Source organism: Taeniopygia guttata, chromosome 24, assembly GCF_048771995.1.
Source record: "Taeniopygia guttata chromosome 24, bTaeGut7.mat, whole genome shotgun sequence".
NCBI lineage: Eukaryota > Metazoa > Chordata > Aves > Passeriformes > Estrildidae > Taeniopygia > Taeniopygia guttata.
The window spans coordinates 5857818-5877727 of NC_133049.1; the positions used below are offsets into that span (position 1 = coordinate 5857818).

Here is a 19910-nt window from a genome sequence, read left to right on the forward strand (position 1 = left end):
GCCAGGCTGGAGGTGTGTGGGCATGGAGGAAAACCTCTGCTGAGGCTGACTCCTTGTTGCACACCCAGGGCCGACCCTGGGCTCGGCTCTGTTCTTTCCTCGTGGCTGGCTGGATAGAATTTGATTGCAAAATAAATATTTCATTTTTTCATATTAATTTGGCTGGACAAATTTTCATTTATAACAGGGGGCTCAGCTGGAGCCCTGCGGGGCTCGGAGGGTTTGGGGGTGTGTGTGACCCGCTGGGTACTCACGGAGGCAGGAGGGTTTGGGGATGTGTCTGAGCGGTACTCACGGAGGCAGGAGGGTTTGGGGATGTGTCTGAGCGGTACTCACGGAGGCAGGAGGGTTTGGGGATGTGTCTGAGCGGTACTCACGGAGGCAGGAGGGTTTGGGATGTGCCTGACCTGTCGGGTACTCACGGAGGCAGGAGGGTTTGGGGATGTGTCTGAGCCGTACTCACGGAGGCAGGAGGGTTTGGGATGTGTCTGAGTGGTACTCACGGAGGCAGGAGGGTTTGGGGATGTGTCTGAGCGGTACTCACGGAGGCAGGAGGGTTTGGGATGTGTCTGAGCGGTACTCACGGAGGCAGGAGGGTTTGGGGGTCCAGCGGCCGTCGGGCCGGCAGGCACTGGCGGGGTCCCCCAGCAGCAGGAATCCGGGCCGGCAGCTGTAGCGCACCACGGAACCCACCCACCAGTCGTTCCCGTGCACCACCGAGTTGAAATCCGCCTCGGGCCGCCCGCAGTTCACTGCGGACAGCGATGTAACCGGGGCTGGCAGCCCGGGCAGGGCGTGGGGACAGCCCCGGGGCTCGCCAGCCAAGGCTGCGGGTCACCCACGCGTGTCCCCGGCTGCTGCAGGGGACACCCCCAGGGATCCCCCAGCCCTCCCCCGGCTCTACCTCTGCAGAAGGATTTGTAGCCCAGCCAGCAGCAGCTGCCGTTGCCACACTGGCTCCTCTTCAGCTCCTTGTGCCTGCCCCTGCAGCCCCCCAGGCAGATGGGAGCCGTGCCGGACCAGTACGTGTCCAGCTCTCCTGGGCCACCGGGGGCAAGGACAGCACTGTCAGCGCTTGTCCAGCCCCCCGAGCCCCGCAGGGACCTGTAGGAGCCCACAGGAGCCCACAGGAGCCCATCCCAGCCCTTGCTGTGCTCAGGAGGGCACCCACTCGGGGCTCAGCTCCCACACCCCCTGTGCCAAGCCTTGGTCTGGCTCCTTGCTGGGCAGGACTGATGCAGCTCTGGGCACCCCATCACCCCCATCACCCCCCAAACCCCTGTCACCTTCTGGGTCCTGGCAGGAGGCGAGCGTGGCCAGCACGGCGAGGAAGAGGAAGCCCAGTGCCATCATCATCTGCCCTCCTCCCCTCACCCCTCCGAGCCCAGAGCCCTCTCTGCTCGCCAGGAGAAAGTGAACTTGGTTTGCAGGCCAGGGGATGCTGCAGGACACGGGAGGAAGGGAGGAGCCATTCCCTTTAATGCCAATCCTCTCCCCAGCAGATAATCTCTGGCAGATTACCCTGCCTGGGCAGGGTTTAAAGGGCCATTCCCCACAGCCAGCCCCAAACCAGCAGCAGCAGCACAGCCGTGCCCTGGGAGGGCCAGGCTGGAGAGTTGAGAATGCAGAACTGGCACAGGGCCCTGCTCTGGAAGGCATCCTGAGCCCAGCTCTGCCAGGGCCAGCCTAAATCCACCCCTGAGCCCAGTTCTGCCAGGGCCAGCCTAAATCTACCCGAGCCCAGCTCTGCCAGGGCCAGCCCAGCTCTGCCAGGGCCAGCCTAAATCCACCCCTGAGCCCAGCTCTGCCAGGGCCAGCCTAAATCCACCCCTGAGCCCAGCTCTGCCAGGGCCAGGCCAGCTCTAACTCTGAGCCCAGCTCTGCCAGGGCCAGCCAAGCTCTAATCCTGAGCCCAGCTCTGCCAGGGCCAGCCCAAATCTATCCCTGAGCCCAGCTCTGCCAGGGCCAGCCCAGCTCTGCCAGGGCCAGCCTAAATCCACCCCTGAGCCCAGCTCTGCCAGGGCCAGCCTAAATCCACCCCTGAGCCCAGCTCTGCCAGGGCCAGGCCAGCTCTAACTCTGAGCCCAGCTCTGCCAGGGCCAGCCAAGCTCTAATCCTGAGCCCAGCTCTGCCAGGGCCAGCCCAAATCTATCCCTGAGCCCAGCTCTGCCAGGGCCAGCCCAGCTCTGCCAAAGCCAGCCTAAATGTACCCCTGAGCCCAGCTCTGCCAGGGCCAGCCCAGCTCTGCCAGGGCCAGCCCAGCTCTAACCCTGAGCCCAGCTCTGCCAGGGCCAGCCTAAATCCACCCGTGAGCCCAGCTCTGCCAGGGCCAACCCAGCTCTGCCAGGGCCAGCCCAGCTCTAACCTGTGCCAGGCACATTCTTCTCTCTCTCAGGATTTTTTTTCATAGAGGAGCACAGAGGAAAGAAAGAGAAAACATTTTCTGTTTCTGCCCCATGTGGGATGTGTTTGGAGAATTGTTTCCCTGGGGTGATGCTTGGTTGAGTTCTGGTGAGGATTGTTTGAGCCTGGTGGCCAACCCAACCCACCTGGGGCTGGGCTCTCAGAGAGGGGCACGAGTTGTGAGTTAGAAAAAGTAGGTTTGTAGTTTTAATATCTCCTTTAAATAGTATAAACTCAGCAACACGAGTGGCAGAGCTAAACCCGCCCTTGCAGTGCCACCTCTGGGGAGCAGCACGCTCCAGTGCCAGCTGCAGAGTGCCAGGGCAGCTCCTCGGTGCCCACCTCCCACTCTGCACCACCCCAGCGCCATCCCCACCCCGTCTGAGCAGAAAAACACAGCAAACACTGCTGGGCCTGGCAGCCTGATGTTTATTTGTCTTGCCAAAGTACACTTTGCCCAGCCAGGAGCCCAAACCCCAACGTGGGGAGGGCAGCCAGGGGATGCCAAAAGCAGCAGGAAGCTCCCAGTGTCGCACTGCTGCACTGGCCTGCAAGGGACAGCAGCTCCAGCGCTGTCCTCCCAGGGAGCAGGGCTGGTTTGGGGTCAGGGAGGCAAACACCACCCCCAGCAGCAGGGCAGACAGGGAAAAGTGTGCAGGACGTGCTGATGAAGGCATAGCACCCCCTGGAGAAGGCATGGATGGGGCAGGACTGGCCTGCCAAGGGCCACACGTTCCCGGGGAAGGGGCCTCAGCAGCAGAGTGTGCTCCACAACCAGCTCAGAAGGGCACAGCTGCTGACCACACCACCCTGCCAGGCCTAGCCCAAACCCCCAGAAGGGTGGGAGAAGCTTGAGAGGCCCCAGTCCCCAAAAGGAGGAGGCAGACAGCTCATTCCAGCTCAGATCACTTGATTCACATCTGTCCCTCCCCTCTCACACGCTGACCAGAACCAGCAGCCAGCGAGGCTGGGCTGAAGGCAAGCCCAGCCCTGTCCCCAAGCATTCCAGCAGCACATCCCCAGGAGGCTGAAGCTCTCCTCCTCACAGGATCTGGATGCCCAGCTCCTCAGCTGTTTTCTGCAGCCTGTCCATGACGTTCTCCTCCAGCTCCAGGGCCGGGGCTGCCGTGCCCTGCTGCTCTGTGCTGGCCATCACGTAATAGACAGTCTCACTCTGGCCCTGCTCGTTGGTCCTGCTCACCACACGGATGATGGGGCTGCTGGTGCTGCTGGCTCCTTGCTCTGAGGAGGAGGAGGAGGAGGAGGAAGCTCCTGGGAAGGGGCTCGGCCGTGCTGGCTCAGGGCTGGGAGCAGAGCACAGGGCAGGGGGCACGGGCAGCTCGGCTGTGCTGCTCTCTGCCGGGACAGGGTTTGCTGGAGGCTCCAGAAGGATGCCCTGCAGGTTACCCTCGCCCTCAGGCAGCACCACGCACTCGTTGGGGCCATCCAGAGCCTCGCCACGCTTCTCCCTGTCCTTGAGCAGCTGCTCTGTCAGCTCCACGCTCTCGTAGCGCACCAGCTGCAGCCTCATGTAGCCGTCCTCGTGCTCCCTGTACCTGGGCACAGACAGGAGGGGTCAGCCAGGCACATCCCCCTTCCCAGGAGATGGGCAACAGCCAGGAAAGGGCACAGCAGCCAAGGTTTCAATCCCTGTGCTGCACAGATGCTGTTTCAGCCTCTACTCCCATGTGGCAGCTTCTGAGCTTTGTGCCAGGCTCAATCCCCTCCCCAGCCCCTCTCCTTCCACCACTCTTTCACCAGGAGCATTTCAAGTCCATCCTCTTCCCCTCCCAGCTTTCAGGCTCTGGAAACCCTCTGGAATTTCCTCCAAAGGAAGCAGAAGCTCCTGTGCCAAGATGGATCTCTCTAGAGGGGGACACCTGCCAAGCTCAGAACTGTCCCACAGAGGCAGCAGTGATGGCACCACTGCCCTGGGGCTGCCAGGCAGCACTGCTCAGATCCCACTGAGCATTTACTGCCCAGTGCCTCCCAGCCACTGGGAAAAGGGTCTTGAAGACACCAGCAAACATCAGAGCCCAAGCACTGCCAGCACAACGCAGGGTGCAGCTCCTGCCCTGCAGAGGAGGCACTGAGGGGCTAAAGGTGAGCAGTACCTGAAGCGAGGATGTCCCGAGGGCCATTTGAACTGGTGCTTCTTCCTGAGGTGGACAGTGAGGTTGTTCCCCCGTGTGAAGCACTTGTCACACACGTGGCACTTGTACCGGGGCTCGGAGTCACCCTGAGGGACACAGAGAGCGACGTCAGAGACAAAAAGCTGAGAAGACTGACAGGGGCACCACGAGCCATGCAAGCTCTGCTGCTTCCCCACCTCGTGGACCTTCCTGTAGTGCAGTTTGATGGAGCAGAGGGACCGTGCAGAGAAGCTGCAGGCCTCGAACTCGCAGCGATACGCCGGCTCCTTGCTGTGCGTGTCCAGGTGCTTCCGCAGGTCAATGAGGTTCTTGCAGCTGTGAGGGCACAGAGCTGCAGCACACACACACCCCCACACCCCCACAGAGGCCTCTGGGAGGTCAGGAAGGGGGCCAGCACTGGCCCTCACCTGTAGTCACAGTAGTCACACTTGAAGGGGCGCTCCTCGCTGTGTCGGAAGCGGATGTGGTTGCGCAGCGAGGAGGGCAGCGGGCACGTCATGTCACACAGGGGGCACTTGTAGTGGTTCACTGGGCCAAAAACGGGGAGAAAATGTCACCCCAGAGCAGGGCAGAGCAGCCAGCCCACAGCTGGGAGCTGCACTCACCGTGGTTCCTCATGTGGTCGCGGAGCAGCCTCTCCGTGGCAAACCTCTTGGAGCAGTGGGAGCACTGGAACCTCTGCTCTGCACAGGGAGGGCACAGAGAGGGCAGGGCAGGGAGAAGGGCACAGAGAGCAGCCAGCAGAGGTGTGCCAGGGGCTGGGAACCCTGCTGGGCAGCCCTGGGTCCCCACAGGAGGAACAGCCCCCATCTGCCTCTGCCAGGAGACACTTCCCAGGGGACACGGCCTCCAGCTGGGCCAGGGGAGGTTCAGGAGGGACATCAGGAGGAATTTCCTCATGGGAAGGGTGAGCAGATGCTGGAAGGGGCTCCCAGGGAGGTGGGAGAGTCCCTACCCCTGGTCAGGGCATGGCTTGGCTGCCAAGGTGAGGATCAATCCCAGGCTGGACTCAATCTCTTTTCCAAACAAAATGATTCTGGAATTCTGTAGCTCCCACCACTCAGCAAACAAGCCAGGCTGCTCCAAGCACACCCTGCCCTTGGCTCACAGGGTACAGACAGCTCCAGGCACCCAAAGACCCCAGCCCAGGACCCCCCAGCCCCTCCCTGCCCCCGGGGCTTACGCTCCAGGGCGGTCTGGCGGCGGATGTGGTCGAAGAACTTGGTGTTGTTGGCAAACATCCCCCCACAGGTGGGACAGGCCACCACCTTCTCCTGCGTGTGGCTGCGCAGGTGCTCCCGCAGCTTGCAGCGGCCCTTGAAGCTGCAGTTGCAGTCTGGGGAGGGACAGCACAGCTGAGAGCCCTCCCAAGGGACACAGCCTCACTCAACAGCAGCTTCCTCGTCCTGTTCTGCCCAGCAAAGCTCCAAAATCCCCACAGGGCAGGGTGAGATTGGCACAGTACAAACAGTGTGGCCCCCAATTGCACAAACACAGGAGGAACGAATGAAAAAAATCAAAGTAAAAAATAAATCAGCTTTTCTCCAAGGTAGTGATTACACATAAATAGGAAGCACTCAGCTGGATTCCCTGAGGGAACTCCTCCATGAGTATTTCACGGTCTAAGCCATGAAATTTGAAAATCTACTTTTGAAGGCCAAGAGGCTCTCTGAAAGCTGCTCCCCTGGACGTGTTTGCCAGCCAGCCCAAAGCTCTCAGGAGAGGCCCTGCAGGTCCCACCAACCTTTCCAGCCACAGAGCAGCACGTGGTTCTCCTTCCCTGCTGCCTTGTACTCGGAGCAGAAGCTGTGATCCTCCACGTGCCGGTAGAACCACTCGGGGTTGTCAAACGACCTCTGAGGGGGGCAAGGACAACAGGACAGGGTGAGGGAGAGCACAGCAAGCCAGGATGTTCCCACACAGCTGCAGAGCCAGCAGCTGTGCAGCTGTGCTGCAGCACTGTCAGGGTCTGCTTGCTTGGAATGGCCCCAAAGTCATAAAAATCCCTGTTCCCCTAGCCTGGCAGCTGAAGGAGAGGTCTGGAATGAGTGAAATTGAGTTTTGCAGGTTATTTATTCTTTCTGATCTATAAAATTCTGTCTCTGACCTGCTGAGCTCTGCCTGGTACAGCCCAAGCAGTCTCCCCTGAGCCTCGGGCAGCTCCCACCTCAGATACTCAGAATTCCGTGTTGTCTATTTACAGATTTGTGCCAATGCCCTCCACCTGTGTTAGACTGTGAATCTCTGCCTTAAACCAACAGAAAAGTGTCACCAGCACAGCAAGGCATGGTGGGCAAGAAAAAGGGAAAAAGGCTGGGACACACCAGATTCTGTCATCTTGTACCCCTGAATTACATTCTAAAAACCCCAAAATTCTACTTTTTCACCCTGTGTTAAATTAACTACCACACTACTCAAACCCCTGTGGTTTGTAATTCCTCATAGAGAGTTGGCAGTTCTTTCCATTTTGGCTAAAATGGAAGCCACAGATGGTTTGGAACCCTGCAAGGGAAGTCCACAGCAGCACCTCCCGTGTCCCACAGAGCCCCGTGCTGTCACCTCACAGTACTCCCAGAGGCAGAGGAAGTCCTCCTGGATGTCAGGGATGATGTTGTGGCTCTGGAAGTCCAGCTGGCAGGGGCTGAGCCCCGCCTGGCCCTGCAGGGCCCGCAGCCCCCACTGCTTCAGCTTGCTGTGGTAGCAGTGGAAGTAGACGTGGCGCACCAGGTCGGCCGAGCTCGCCGGGGAGCAGAAGCCACAGCCCTGCCACAGGCAGGTGTACTCCTCTGGAACGGACAGACAGACAGACAGAGGCTCCTATGGGACACAGACAGCTGCTCTGGGACACAGACTGACTGACAGCTCCTCTGGAATGGACAGACAGATGGACAGCTCCTCTGGAACGGACAGACAGACAGACAGATGGCTCCTGTGGGACACAGACAGCTGCTCTGGGACAGACAGACAGACAGACAGCTCCTGTGGGACACAGACAGCTGCTCTGGGACAGACAGACAGACAGACAGCTCCTGTGGGACACAGACAGCTGCTCTGGGACAGACAGACAGACAGACGGCTCCTGTGGGACACAGACAGCTGCTCTGGGACAGACAGACAGACAGAGGCTCCTGTGGGGCACAGACAGCTGCTCTGGGACAGACAGACAGACAGACAGATGGCTCCTGTGGGACACAGACAGCTGCTCTGGGACAGACAGACAGACAGACAGCTGCTCTGGGACAGACAGACAGACAGCTCCTATGGGAGACAGACAGACAGATCCTCTGGGACAGACAGACAGACAGCTCCTCTGGGACACAGACAGATGGACAGCTCCTCTGGGACACAGACAGATGGACAGCTCCTCTGGGACACAGACAGACAGATGGACAGCTCCTCTGGGACACAGACAGATAGATGGACAGCTCCTATGGGACACAGACAGCTGCTCTGGGACACAGACTGACTGACAGCTCCTCTGGAATGGACAGACAGATGGACAGCTCCCTTGGGACACAGACAGACAGTTCTGGGACAGACAGACAGACAGCTCCTCTGGGACACAGACAGACAGACAGACAGACACCTAGCTCTGGGACACAGACAGACAGACAGACAGACAGCTCCTCTGGGACACAGACAGACACAGCTGCCATGTGCTCAGCCCCAGCCCTGCCCCGCTCAGGGAGGGGAGAGCAGAGCCCCGGAGCTCCCTCGGCCGGACAAGCCCTGCCAGCCCACGGAGCCCTGGCTGTGCCCGGTGCCCACCCTGGGCACTCCAAACCTGGGCACCCCAACCTTTCATGGGCACCCCAAACCTCCCTGGGCACTCCAACTCTGGGCACCCCAACCCTCCCTGGGCACTCCAACCCTGGGCACCCCAGCCCTCCCCGTGCAGCCCCGCCGCCCTTTCCGTGTGGAAATTCCCCCTCCCGACCCCGCTGAGCATCCCCGGGCAGCAATCCCCTCCTGCTGCCGTTCCATGCGGGTGCAGCCCGATCCCCTCAGGGGCCTTTTCCGAGCCACCGGAGCCCCGCCGAGCCCCCCTCACCCAGCGGGTCCATCTGGGCGCGCTGCTCTCCGGGCAGGTGCTGCCGCAGGTGCTGCGCCATGTGCCCGCAGAACTCCTCCATCCCCTCCGCCTCGAACGAGCACTGCTGCCACTCGCAGCGCAGCACCACGGCCGCCTTCCCGCCGCCACGGCCGCCCGCCATGGCCCGGGCCTGTGCGGGGCTCCCGGGATCGCCCCGAACCGGCCCCGAGCGCGGCCGCGGCCTGCTCCGCCCCACGGGGGACACCGCGGGGCGGCGCACCGCGCGCGCCCGCCCGCCAATCAGCGCGCGGGGAACCGCGGCCTGCGCGCAGCGGCCGAGCGGCCCCGCCGGGAAGCAGCGCTACGCAACAAAGGTTCCTAAGCTCCTTAAGGAAATGGAATTCCTTAGGAATTCCTGGGGAAATTCCTTGGGAAAAAACCGGGCAAGGACTGCGAGCATTTCTCACTGACAAAAACCTCTGCTGCCCATCCCTGAATGTATTTGGGTTGGGAAAAAGCCGACCCCGGGACCAGCGAGGGTTCCTCACTCTCTGCCTGCCCATCCCTGAAGTGTCCAAGGCGTAGGGAAACACAAATTTTAAGGAATTTAGAGATTTTAGAGGAGATAAGATTTACAATTTAAAGATTTTCATTAGAGATTTACAATGTAGACATTTTAGTTAGAGATAAGTCTCACTAGAGTTAATTGAAATCAATAAGTAGGCCTCGATGAAGTTAAGACTTAGTAGTTAACTAATAATTGTTTGTCAACACAATGTTTAGTTAGCTGGGTTTATAATGAAGAATATAAAAACTGAAAACTAGCTTTTAGGAACACGTGAAAAATGCACATTTTATGTTTGGCTTTTCGCAAATATTACAATGAATATTATATGTGTAATGTTAGAAAATTATGCTGTATTAATTCTCTTAAGTAGCGTGTTAAATATAGTTTTAGGTTCCAACATAATGTTAAAAGAAATCCTCACACTGAAAATCCATCCCTGGGTTGGTTCATCCAACAGTAAACACAAACCCCACCTGTTCTGCAGCTCTTTGCTGTGAGATAAAGCAACAAATTCCCTCTGCTCCTTCATCAGATGGAATTAAATTCACATTGACTGTCCCAGCTGCTGCCCCGGGCTCTTTGTTAAACACAGCAGAGGCACAGCTCCCAAAATTTGCTTTGGCACAGGTAAATGCCCTTTTAAAAAGGGTTTTAAAGGGTTTAAACCCATTTTAAAAACTATTTTAAAGGGTTTAAACACCTTTGAAAAAGGGTTTTAAAGGGTTTAAACTTCTTTTTGAAAGGGGTTGTACAGAACGTGCCCAGGGTGTGTCGTGCCAAGACACAACAGCTCCTGCAAATCCCACCAGAGCCCCGGCTCTGCCCCCTACGAATGGAAAACACGTGCCCAAACCCACCAAAGTATCCAGAAAATGTGGGTGTGAGGATTTTTGAAAAGAAAATACCAGGTGAGAGGTTTGTGTCTCAAAGGAGCCTGCCTGAGCTTTTGTTCTCTCTCTCTTTTCAATTGATGGACCCTTTCTTTCTGCATCATAAAATGTGTCCTGCATCCTTAAATAAACAGGGATGGATCCTTTCCTTTTGCACCATAAAATGTGTCCTGCATCCTTAAATAAAATGGAATTGACCCTTGCTTTTTACCCCATAAAATGTGTCCTGCATCATTAAATAAAATGGGATCAACCTTTTATTTTTGCACTATTAAATGTGTCCTGAATCATTAAATAAAATGGGATGGATCCTTGCTTTTTGCCCCACAAAATGTGTCCTGCATCCTTCTTTCTCAAGCGACAGAGTGCACCCCTGTGCTGGGCAGAGCCCCTGGGAGCAGCAGGAGGGAGGGCAGGGTTTTACCTGATGGCCCCACGAGCTGGCAGCAGACTCCAGCGGGAGGGAGATGGAATTGGGAGCAGCAGGCTGCCCCTGCTCTTCCCTTCCCTTCCCTTCCCTTCCCTTCCCTTCCCTTCCCTTCCCTTCCCTTCCCTTCCCTTCCCTTCCCTTCCCTTCCCTTCCCTTCCCTTCCCTTCCCTTCCCTTCCCTTCCCTTCCCTTCCCTTCCCTTCCCTTCCCTTCCCTTCCCTTCCCTTCCCTTCCCTTCCCTTCCCTTCCCTTCCCTTCCCTTCCCTTCCCTTCCCTTCCCTTCCCTTCCCTTCCCTTCCCTTTCCTTTTCCTTTTCCTGGAGGTGTGGAAAGCCCAGAGCAGTCTCTGGGGTCCCAAAAATGCAGAATTCCTACCCAAGGGAGGCCTCCAACACCTCGTGGGGATCCCACACCCACACAGGAGAAAATGCTCACCTAAGGCTTGTTTTCCCTGCCAGATTCCTCAGCTGGAAGAAAATTATTCCTCACTGCAAGGCTTGCTAGCATTTCACTTCACCCTGAGGTTTTTCTGCCCAGAAACCTGTGTTTTTCTGTTCAGAAACCTGTGTTTTTCTGCCCAGAAACCTGTGTTTTTCTGCCCATTAACCTGTTTTTTCACCCATTAAATGCCAGCTCAGACAGGAAGGAGGCTCCTGGGGAAGAACCCACACTGACCATGCAAAGTGGAGAGAAACCCAGATCCAGGGATTTGCATTTAAGCAAATCCCAAACGAGGTATGGCGCTGGAGACATCCCTAAATTCTAAAAAACCAATTTCCGCCAGGCTCAGCTGGAAGTGTCCCAGGGAATTATGAGCACAGGCTTCACTCTGCTCTGGGAAGCTCATGAGGGACAGATCTTCCCCAAATTCCTGCAGGATCCGGGAGCTGGGACTCGTCAGCAGCACCAACAATGGAAGCAGGTGAGTTCCAGCAGCTCAGATCTTCACAGGCTGAGGCATCTTCATGGCAATATCAGGGAAGGAACAAACTGTGCTGTCCTTGGGCTCCTATTGAAAAAAAAACCCCACAAAAATTTGTCTAGAATAGACGTGACATCTTAAATGTCCCCAAAATTTAATAGCATCAATTAACGTGTTCTGCCTTCTCCAGACTGAATTTAGATTCCTTCACAGTGCTATGCTTTATTATTATTATTATTTCAAAAGGCAGTTAGATCAAAGTGATGTGAAATTGGATTCAATTTGCTTGGAAATGATATCAACTCAGGCCTGAATGAGCATTTTCTTCCCCAGTGCTGCCAGTGGCAGAGCTCTCTGAAGTTCTGGCAGCTCAGCACCAGAAACCTCTGGACAATCCACTGGAAACAACAGGTTCAGTTGTGTGATAACTTCAGCCCGGGGTTAGAGGGGTTGAGTGTTGCTGAATTAAAACAATTTGGGCAGAGGAATAAGTGAGGATGTGACATGACCTCCACAGCCCAGAGCAGCAGAAGGGTGTGGAAGTGATTTTCTAATGCCTTCAGAGCACAGCAAAGGTGTCAGGAAAACCTGCAGAGCACCAAACCTGCTGAAATTCCTCTCCCTGTGAGAGCTGATGTCCATTTCTGACCACTTTTGTTGCGTTTTTTTTTGTACTCTCACCTCATTTTTGGCAATCTGTCCTTTGCTTTGTGTTTGCTTTTTGCCTGGCCATGGCTGAAGCTCTTTGATCAGCACTCAAACACCAAAATAAAATTCTACTTGCCCAAACTGGCAGCTGCTATGCCCCCAAAAATAAAAACACACCCATTTGGGGCAAGGCCAAGCCAGCAGTGCATTGTTTAAACCCTCTCACCTCTCTTGGTGTATATTGTAAATGCAGGTGAATCCAATGGGAAGAAATGAGGATGTCTGACTCAATTCTGAAGGCTGAATGATTTCTTTATGATAACTATGCTAAAATACATTAATATACTATATAAAAGGAGGATACTCTAACACAACTCGTGCCCCTCTCTGAGAGCCCAGCCCCAGGTGGGTTGGGTTGGCCACCAGGCTCAAACAATCCCCACCAGAACCCAAACAAGCATCACCCCAGGGAAACAATTCTCCACACACATTCCACATGGGAAAAACAAGGAGCAGAAACAGAAATTGTTTTTTCTTCCATTTCTCTCTGTGCACCTCTATAAAAAATCCTGAGAGGGAGAGAAATGTGCTGCCACAGGTGTGTGTGTGGCCACAAAGCCACCAGAACCGGAGCCAAGGGACACGTCCTGAGGGGCAGGAGAGCCAAAGGACAAATCCTGGAGATCAAAGAGCTCAGCTGGGCGCTGGCAGCTGCCTCCTGTTCTCCAGGGATTAGCTTCAAAGGCAGGGAGGATTTTTCCGGGATAATTCAATAAAAGCCCACATGGAAACTCCTCCCTGGCTCCACAGGTGCGAGCTGCACTCAGGCCAGGATGAAAAAGCAAAGCTGTCCCTGCATTGTCCCTCAGCTCTCACCTGTGCCACAGCCCACAGCTGCTGCAATCCCTGACGTGGGCATGATGATGTGCTCTGACTCCACTTTAATAAAGGGATTTTTTAATTAATAAAGTGATTTTTTATTAAAACAATTTTTATTAAAGCAAATTTTTACTAAAGCAAATTTTTACTACAGTAAATTTTTATTAAAGCAAATTTTTATCAAAGGAAATTTTGTCGAAGTATTTTTTTTATTAATGAAGTAATTTTTTTAAAAAAGAAAGTAATTTTTAAATTAATTTTGCCATTTAATAAAGTAATTAATTAGCCTTCTGAAATATTATTAGTCTATATATTAGTACTATATACTAATATATATTAGTATATAGTACTATATATACTAATATATATTAGTATATAATATATATATAGTACTTTATACTATATACTATAATACTATATACTAATAAAGTACTATAGTATATAGTATATAGTACTGTATAGATAATACTATATATAGTACTATATATACTAATATATATTAGTATATATTATATATATTAGTATATATTATATATATAGTACTATATACTATATACTATAGTACTATATACTAATATAGTACTATAGCATATAATATATATTACTATATACTAATATATTAGTATTATATACTAATATATCCTAATATACTAATAATATAATATTAATACCACATTAATATAGTATAATACAGTTTAATAAAGTAATTAAATAGCCTTCTGAAAATAATATCTATTATATTGGTATAATATAATATTTATTACTATTAATAATATATTTAAATTTTATAATTGAAATAATTTTTCGATATTTTCTCTCTCTATATTTCTATATACGGGAAGATATTATATATATATGTGATAATTTCTATGTTTAGATATAGATATCTTTCTAGATGACAACTCTTTCTGTATTTCTAGTACATTTTTTCACTCTCCCCTCCCAGGGGAAGCACAGATCGCTGCTCCCCGGCGCTCTGTGCCCCCCTGACCTCTGCCTCGGCTCAGTCCCCGCAGATTTTGGCAAACGCGTGTACCAGGGAGTGCGAGTGAAGCACACGGTCAAGGACCTGCTGGCTGAAAAGCGATCCCGCCAGGGCAGCGCCTCCCGCTTCACCGTGAGTCCCTTTTTAACCCATCGAGGCCCAGCATCCCTCCCTCTGCTGGCACTGTTCATGGAATGTTAAAGTAATTAATATCATTTTAACGTAATTAATACAATGCGTGCCCCAAAACATCGCTGATGCCTCCTTGATTTCATATCTGTCAGTCTTAAATATCTCAAAGCCCCTTTATTTCCCTTTTTTAATTGTGGCAATGATGTTAAATTCCTCTTTCCTTTCACATCTTACGTGTGACACCTTCCCAAATTATCGCTGCTGAGCCAGGGATGGGCGAAATGACTCGCACGATTTCAGAAGGCAAAATGAATGTTTATTCAAAAGCACTTCTCTCTTTTATAGAGAACATCATGAACATTAATTCCTTTGGTCAGAGTAAAAACATTTCACCTGATTGGTACACTGGACTTAGGTCAGTGTGGTAGAACATATCTATAAACAATATGAACAAACAAGATAATTGACTGTTCACTTTCCTCTCGGACTTTTCCCCAGGTTTAGCCTGGCAGAAATCTTTCTCTTTTTCTCCCTGACTGAACTGAGAATATCCTCACCAAGTCAACTTCCTTTTCCACCAGCTACACCTGGATAAGTCAGTGCCCCAAAAAATATCTGTTCTTCCCCAAATGCTGAGCTCCTTCCAGCTCCTCTCCAAGTGCCAGGGGAGCTGCAGGGATGTGATGGGCTGGAAGGAGGCCAAGCATCAGCCTGGAAGAGATGATTTCCTCTTAAAGTGCTTCTATGGCAACAGGAAACCCAAATCCTACTGCACTACATTGTTTTTTTTTTAATTCTCAATTGGCAGCCAGAAAGCGAGGCTGTCCCCAGAAGGGGACACAACATGGTGGTGCCAGGATGTGGTGGCATCCAGGGGCATGAGGAACCCTTCCCTGGGTGCTCCTGGCACTCACCTTTGCTGGGATGCTGCCAGAGGAGGGGGAGCAGGAGCTGTGTCCTGCAAGGAGAGACAGGGAGCAGAGCCCCGGGTCACTGCCAGCACAAACTGGGAGTTCTGATGCTTTTTTTCCCCAAAAACCATTTACCTCTGGGGTTTTTTTGGGGTTTTTTTGGTTTTTTGGGGTTTTTTTTATGCTGAAGAAGCCTCACAGGGATTTACTTGCTGTGACTTTCAGCTTCATTAACTGTGTGACAAAACAGGCAGAAAAAAAACCCCAAACAAACCAGGATTGGGCATCACCAAACACAGCAAAATCCAGCCACAGATCCATCCCCACAGGCTTCAGCTGCTGCAGGGAGGCAGAAACCCCCAGAGCCATGGAGAGCCACTGGGGAGGACACCCTGCCAGCAGGCAGATATTTAATTTAGGAGGAGTTCCTGGGGAGCAGCTGAGAAAACAGCTCCTGTTGGTGATATCCCCATGGACCTGCTCCCTCTCTGGAGGCGGCAGCTTCAACAGCAGCAGTGGAAACGGCCTGGAACTGTAAAATCCTCCTGGCTTTATTGCCCTTGGCTTTGTGCTGCAGAGCCCAGCAGCTGAGTGTGTGTCTCTGATGCAAAACCAGCCCTGCTGCTCATTGCCTGCAGGAGACAGAAAATGATTGTGCAGGGCAAACATCCGTATTTGCTCGGATGAAAAGAGCAGCTGGAAGTGCAGCTCTGTTTGTCTGGCAGAATGCAGCCCAGAACCAAAGGCAGGGGCAGGTAACTGAGCACCCCTCTGCCTGTTGGTGATGCAGGGTAATTTAGCTGCATCTTTTGCTGCAGGGTGACCTTTGCTGCAGAAAAGAAACCATTTCTTGGCTGTTGTTGGTGAGAGGCCTCGGTGGGAGGCTGTGCTGAGCTGGGGAGGTCAGGGCTCAGCAGAGCAGAGCTTTGGGATGAGGTTTCCATGATTTCCTGGCAGCCAGGCCCTGCACACAGCGAGTGATGGAGATCAGGGTGTGCTGTGAGGAAACCCACACAAAATCAGGGCTCTGCACCACCTGCAGGGCTGCAGCCTGGGCTTTTCCTTTGCATAGGTGTGAAGCTGCACTTGTCCTCCTCAGGGTGAAAGGATTCCCGTCTTCTCTGAGGCGTGGAAGTGGGGAACTGCAGAGGTGAAGCAGTGCAGCGCTGTGGTTTAGAGAGGATTCATTGCTGAGCGCCCAGCAGCACTCCCAGGGCAGGGACACACAGCCAGCACTGCCCTGCCAGGCTCAGCTTTGATTTTTGGAGAATTTTTATTCCTTCAGCTGCTCCACTACAGACTGGGCCCAGAGAGGCGATGCCCTGAAGGCAAAGCAGTGCCACGGGGCAGGGCCAGGTCATGATTTGGAGCTGAGCCTTAAATTCAGGCAGATTTTTAGGTGAGTTAGGAGGCAGTGAAGCATCTCTGGAGAAGCCCCAGGCAGGATGTGAGGCTGGCCATGGGCAGGGCAGGCTGAGCCCAGCTTATCAACACACTCTGAGCCCCAGGGAGGCTGAGCAGATCCAGGCTCCCCATTCCCATGGCAGGGAAAGGAAGCAGAGCTGGGAGGAAATGAATTAATGGCTCTCAATTAAGGCCAGTAAGGAGCAAGGAGGGGAATGAAATGCAGGGCTCTGCTCTGATGAGGCCAAGGATGGGCTGCAGCAGAGGTTCCTGCAGTGATTTCGGGCAGGTAAAGCCCTGGTAGCTCCTGGCACCTCTGGGACTCTCCACCACAGGTGTGCACACACGGCCAGGCAGTCCCAGTGGCTGTTGAACAGACAGGATCAAAGATTAAATGCTCTGGAAGTTGGAAATCCCAGCTCCCATCCCCGCAGCACCTGTGCTGCCTGAACCTGCCAGCTTGGCTTTCTCCTCTAAAAGTGACCTGGATGCTGGGAGAGGACCTGGATTTGCATGTGATGGCTTCAGCTGGGGACAGGTGCAAGCCCTGCCCGTGTGACAAGAACACTCCTCTGTCCCCAAGCCCTGGAGCTCCTTCCTGACACCTCCTGTCACCTCCTGCCACCTCTGCAGGCTCAGAGCTCATTTCTCTGGAGGAGCAGGGAGCAGCTGCAAACCTTCCCTCGGCAGCAGAAGGAAGTCCTCAGGGCTGGCAAATTTAATTCAAATCTAAACCTCTAAATTTGGTTGCCTGCTGTGGCAGGAACCTCCTGTTTGCACTATGCAAACTGGACAGAGCGTGCCACCAGCAATGGCCAGGCACAGCAGAGGGACACCAGTGCTGCTAGGGGGGTCTCTGTTCCTGCTCTGGGGGCTTGGAGCTCCCAAAACCACATTTCAGTGGGATTCCAGAGGAGCAGATGCCTTTCCAGGGTGCTTTGGAAGGATTTAGTCACTGGGAGCACGAGGGTCACTCCAGGGGTAATTCTCCTTCACCCGGGGATCAAGAGGAGAGAATGATGATTAATAATATAATTATTATTATCATAACCATTGTTGTAGGACCCAAATAGGATCTAGGAACTCTCTTTCCACCCAGCCTGCCAGGAAGGGCCAGGTAAAGCAGCCCTGGGGCAGCAGACCCAGGATAGCTGAGCTGGAATCTGCCCATTTTGGCCACCCAGGGGCTCAGATCTCACCTTGCCTGGTTTGTGCCAACACCCAAAGGACTCCTCAGCATCCTGCCTGCTTTGAGGGACCCTGTGGGACAGCAGGAAGAAATCAGTTATCTCCATACTCCTCCTCTTTGCAGTTCTGCACAAGACTTTCCCAATCTCTGCTGATTCCTGTGAGGAAACCATGGAGTTAAACCTTCGCAGCACCCAGGCTCAGATTTTGTGTGTGAATTCACTCAGAGGGCTGCCTAGCTTTGAAAAGTCATGTTTTCAAACATCTCTTTATCTTTTGCAGGGCAGCACCAGCACAGCACAGTCACCCTTTGGCCAAATGCCAGGTGAGGTTTTCCCTCTGCTGCTAAACACCTTCCTGCAGGTGGGAGGGTGGGCAGAGCCCTCCTGTTCTCCTCCAGAGGATGTGAAACAATTCCCAGAGCGGGGCCACCCCTCACAGCGAGCCCAGGAGGAAAGCAATTAAAGGAATCACAAAAAGAATAGCAATAATCCTGTATAAAATCCTCAAACAGAGTAATTAAAGCAGTTCCCACCTCTTTTAGCAGAGGAGCCATAGAGAACCCCTCATTTTCCTCCTGTGTTTTCTCCTTTTTCTCCTGTGTTTCCCCCCTTTCCTCCTGTGTTTTCCCCTTTTCCTCCTGTTTTCCCCTTTTCCTCCTGTTTTCTCCTTTTCCTCCTGTGTTTTCTCCTTTTCCTCCTGTGTTTTCCCCTTTTCCTCCTGTGTTTTCTCCTTTTCCTCCTGTGTTTTCTCCTTTTCCTCCTGTGTTTTCCCCTTTTCCTCCCGTGTTTTCCCCTTTTCCCTGGAGGTGGATAGAAAAAGCACAAAATGAGGAGCTGACCTGTTTTATCCCTTGAGCTCTCGGGCAGGGAAAGCAGAGTGGAGCTGGAACCTCCTCCCCAGGGGCTGTAGCAGAGCAGGGAAGAAGCACAGCCTGGCTGAGCTGACCTCCATCTCCCTGCCCTCCTATCCAAACCTTCCCCAACACTTTTGCTGGAGGTCACCAGATGGAGCCAAAATGTGGAACAAGGAACTCCTGTGCCACGGCAGGGTGGGTTCCTGGGTGATGCTGGCGAGAAAAGGGCTCTGCTTTGCACCCACCAAGGTCTCCATCGTGCTGTGGCAGCTGTTGGAGTTTTCTTTCCACTTTCTCACCCTTCTTTCTGCCCCCAGGCTCGCCCACCACGGCTGGTTACTACGGCGGGCGCAGATCCTTCCCGGCCGAGCTGGATTTCCACAGCAGCAAGCAGTGTGTCAGCGATGTCTACCCCTCCCCTCTGGGCTCCAAACCCTTCTCCTGCGACCCCTCTGCCCCCCAGGGCTACCCAGCCCTCCTGGAGCCCTATCTCAGCGAGCATTTCGGGGATCACCGTGCTGCTCCTCCTCCTCTCCCAGCTGCTGCCAGCTCCTTCTTCAGCGCTGCGGCTGTGTCCCCTCTCCTGCCACCCTTCCCCAGCGACACCGGGCACCTCCTGCTCGTGAGTGCCTCATGGTCCTGTCCCCCAGGGCAGGTCACCCCTTGAAATGTGGGCTTTGGGCAGGGGGACTCGTGGGGTGCCAGAGCTCACACTAGGTCAGGGGTGGCTCCGTGTGGTGGAAAGTCTCTCCTCCAACCTGAGCTTCCAAAGAAAGGCTCAGCAGTCTCTGTTGTCTGGTCTCAAGGCATGCTGTCTGCCCTCAGGGCAGTGTTCACATTTTATACCAAAAACTACCTGTGCCATGTTTACAATAACGTGCCAATATCTGTCATTTATGTTGGACAGTGTGTCTGTACCTTAAACCAACAGAAAAGTGTCACCAGCACAGCAAGACATGGAGGGCAAGGAGAAGGCCCAGATTCCTCCATTTTGACCCCCTGAACTACATTCTAAAACCCCCAAAATTCTACTTTTCCACCCTGTGTTAATTCAGCTATCACACTACTCAAACCCCTGTGGTTTGTAATTCCTCACACAGAGTTGGCAGCTTTTTCCATGGGCTAAAATGGGAGCCAGAGGTGTTTTTGAGTTCGTGCCAAGGTCTGGGGCCAGCCAGGGCAGCCAGAGGGAATGTGCTGGGCTCTGACCCTGCGGGGTCAGGGCTGCTCAGTCCTGCTGGGCCCTGCTCCAGGCCCTGCTCACAGGACGGACGTTTCCTTCCACAGCTAAACCACTGCTCCAGAGCCACAGAAACGCTTTGGGCACTGCCAGGGATAGAAATCCCATTACCTCCAGGACTGCCTTTTGTTCCTAAGCGTTTTCCTTGCCTTCTCTCCCTGTTTGCCTGCAGAGAGAGCCCTGGGAGCAGAGCTCACCCGAGAGCCTCGGCCAGCCGGACAGTGCCTGCCCAGAGCCGCTGCAGCCGCTCCCTGCCAGCTCCAGCTGCCT

General features: G+C 53.6%; 2 protein-coding genes across 2 annotated transcripts; one reads left to right on the forward strand and one right to left on the reverse strand.

The window, feature by feature from the left end:
* Positions 1-2812: 2812 nt before the first annotated feature.
* Positions 2813-8890, reverse strand: HINFP (histone H4 transcription factor). The gene is made up of 9 exons (XM_030290929.4): positions 8608-8890; positions 7116-7342; positions 6301-6412; positions 5740-5892; positions 5162-5239; positions 4964-5084; positions 4733-4871; positions 4518-4642; positions 2813-3959 (listed from the first exon to the last, which is right to left on the reverse strand). The coding sequence occupies exons 1-9, from the start codon at positions 8768-8770 to the stop codon at positions 3446-3448; spliced, it is 1632 nt and encodes a 543-aa protein (XP_030146789.4). The 5' UTR covers positions 8771-8890; the 3' UTR covers positions 2813-3445.
* A 2376-nt stretch (positions 8891-11266) lies between these two features.
* POU2AF2 (POU class 2 homeobox associating factor 2) lies at positions 11267-19446 on the forward strand. Its single transcript, XM_072918290.1, has 4 exons — positions 11267-11397; positions 13932-14041; positions 17827-17869; positions 18718-19446. Exons 1-4 carry the CDS (start codon positions 11388-11390, stop codon positions 19065-19067), a joined length of 513 nt encoding a protein of 170 aa, XP_072774391.1. The 5' UTR covers positions 11267-11387; the 3' UTR covers positions 19068-19446.
* Positions 19447-19910: the final 464 nt, after the last annotated feature.

Excerpts from the sequence above, each read along its gene's own strand:
- HINFP (XM_030290929.4), bottom strand. The coding sequence starts at position 8,770 with ATGGCGGGCGGCCGTGGCGGCGGGAAGGCGGCCGTGGTGCTGCGCTGC. Across the intron at positions 5,240-5,739 it reads CCGCCAGACCGCCCTGGAGC|AGCAGAGGTTCCAGTGCTCC; the intron begins GTAAGCCCCGGG and ends CTCCCTGTGCAG. Across the intron at positions 4,643-4,732 it reads ACTACAGGAAGGTCCACGAG|GGTGACTCCGAGCCCCGGTA; the intron begins GTGGGGAAGCAG and ends TGTGTCCCTCAG.
- POU2AF2 (XM_072918290.1), top strand. Across the intron at positions 14,042-17,826 it reads GCAGCGCCTCCCGCTTCACC|GGCAGCACCAGCACAGCACA; the intron begins GTGAGTCCCTTT and ends TATCTTTTGCAG. Across the intron at positions 17,870-18,717 it reads ACCCTTTGGCCAAATGCCAG|GCTCGCCCACCACGGCTGGT; the intron begins GTGAGGTTTTCC and ends TTCTGCCCCCAG.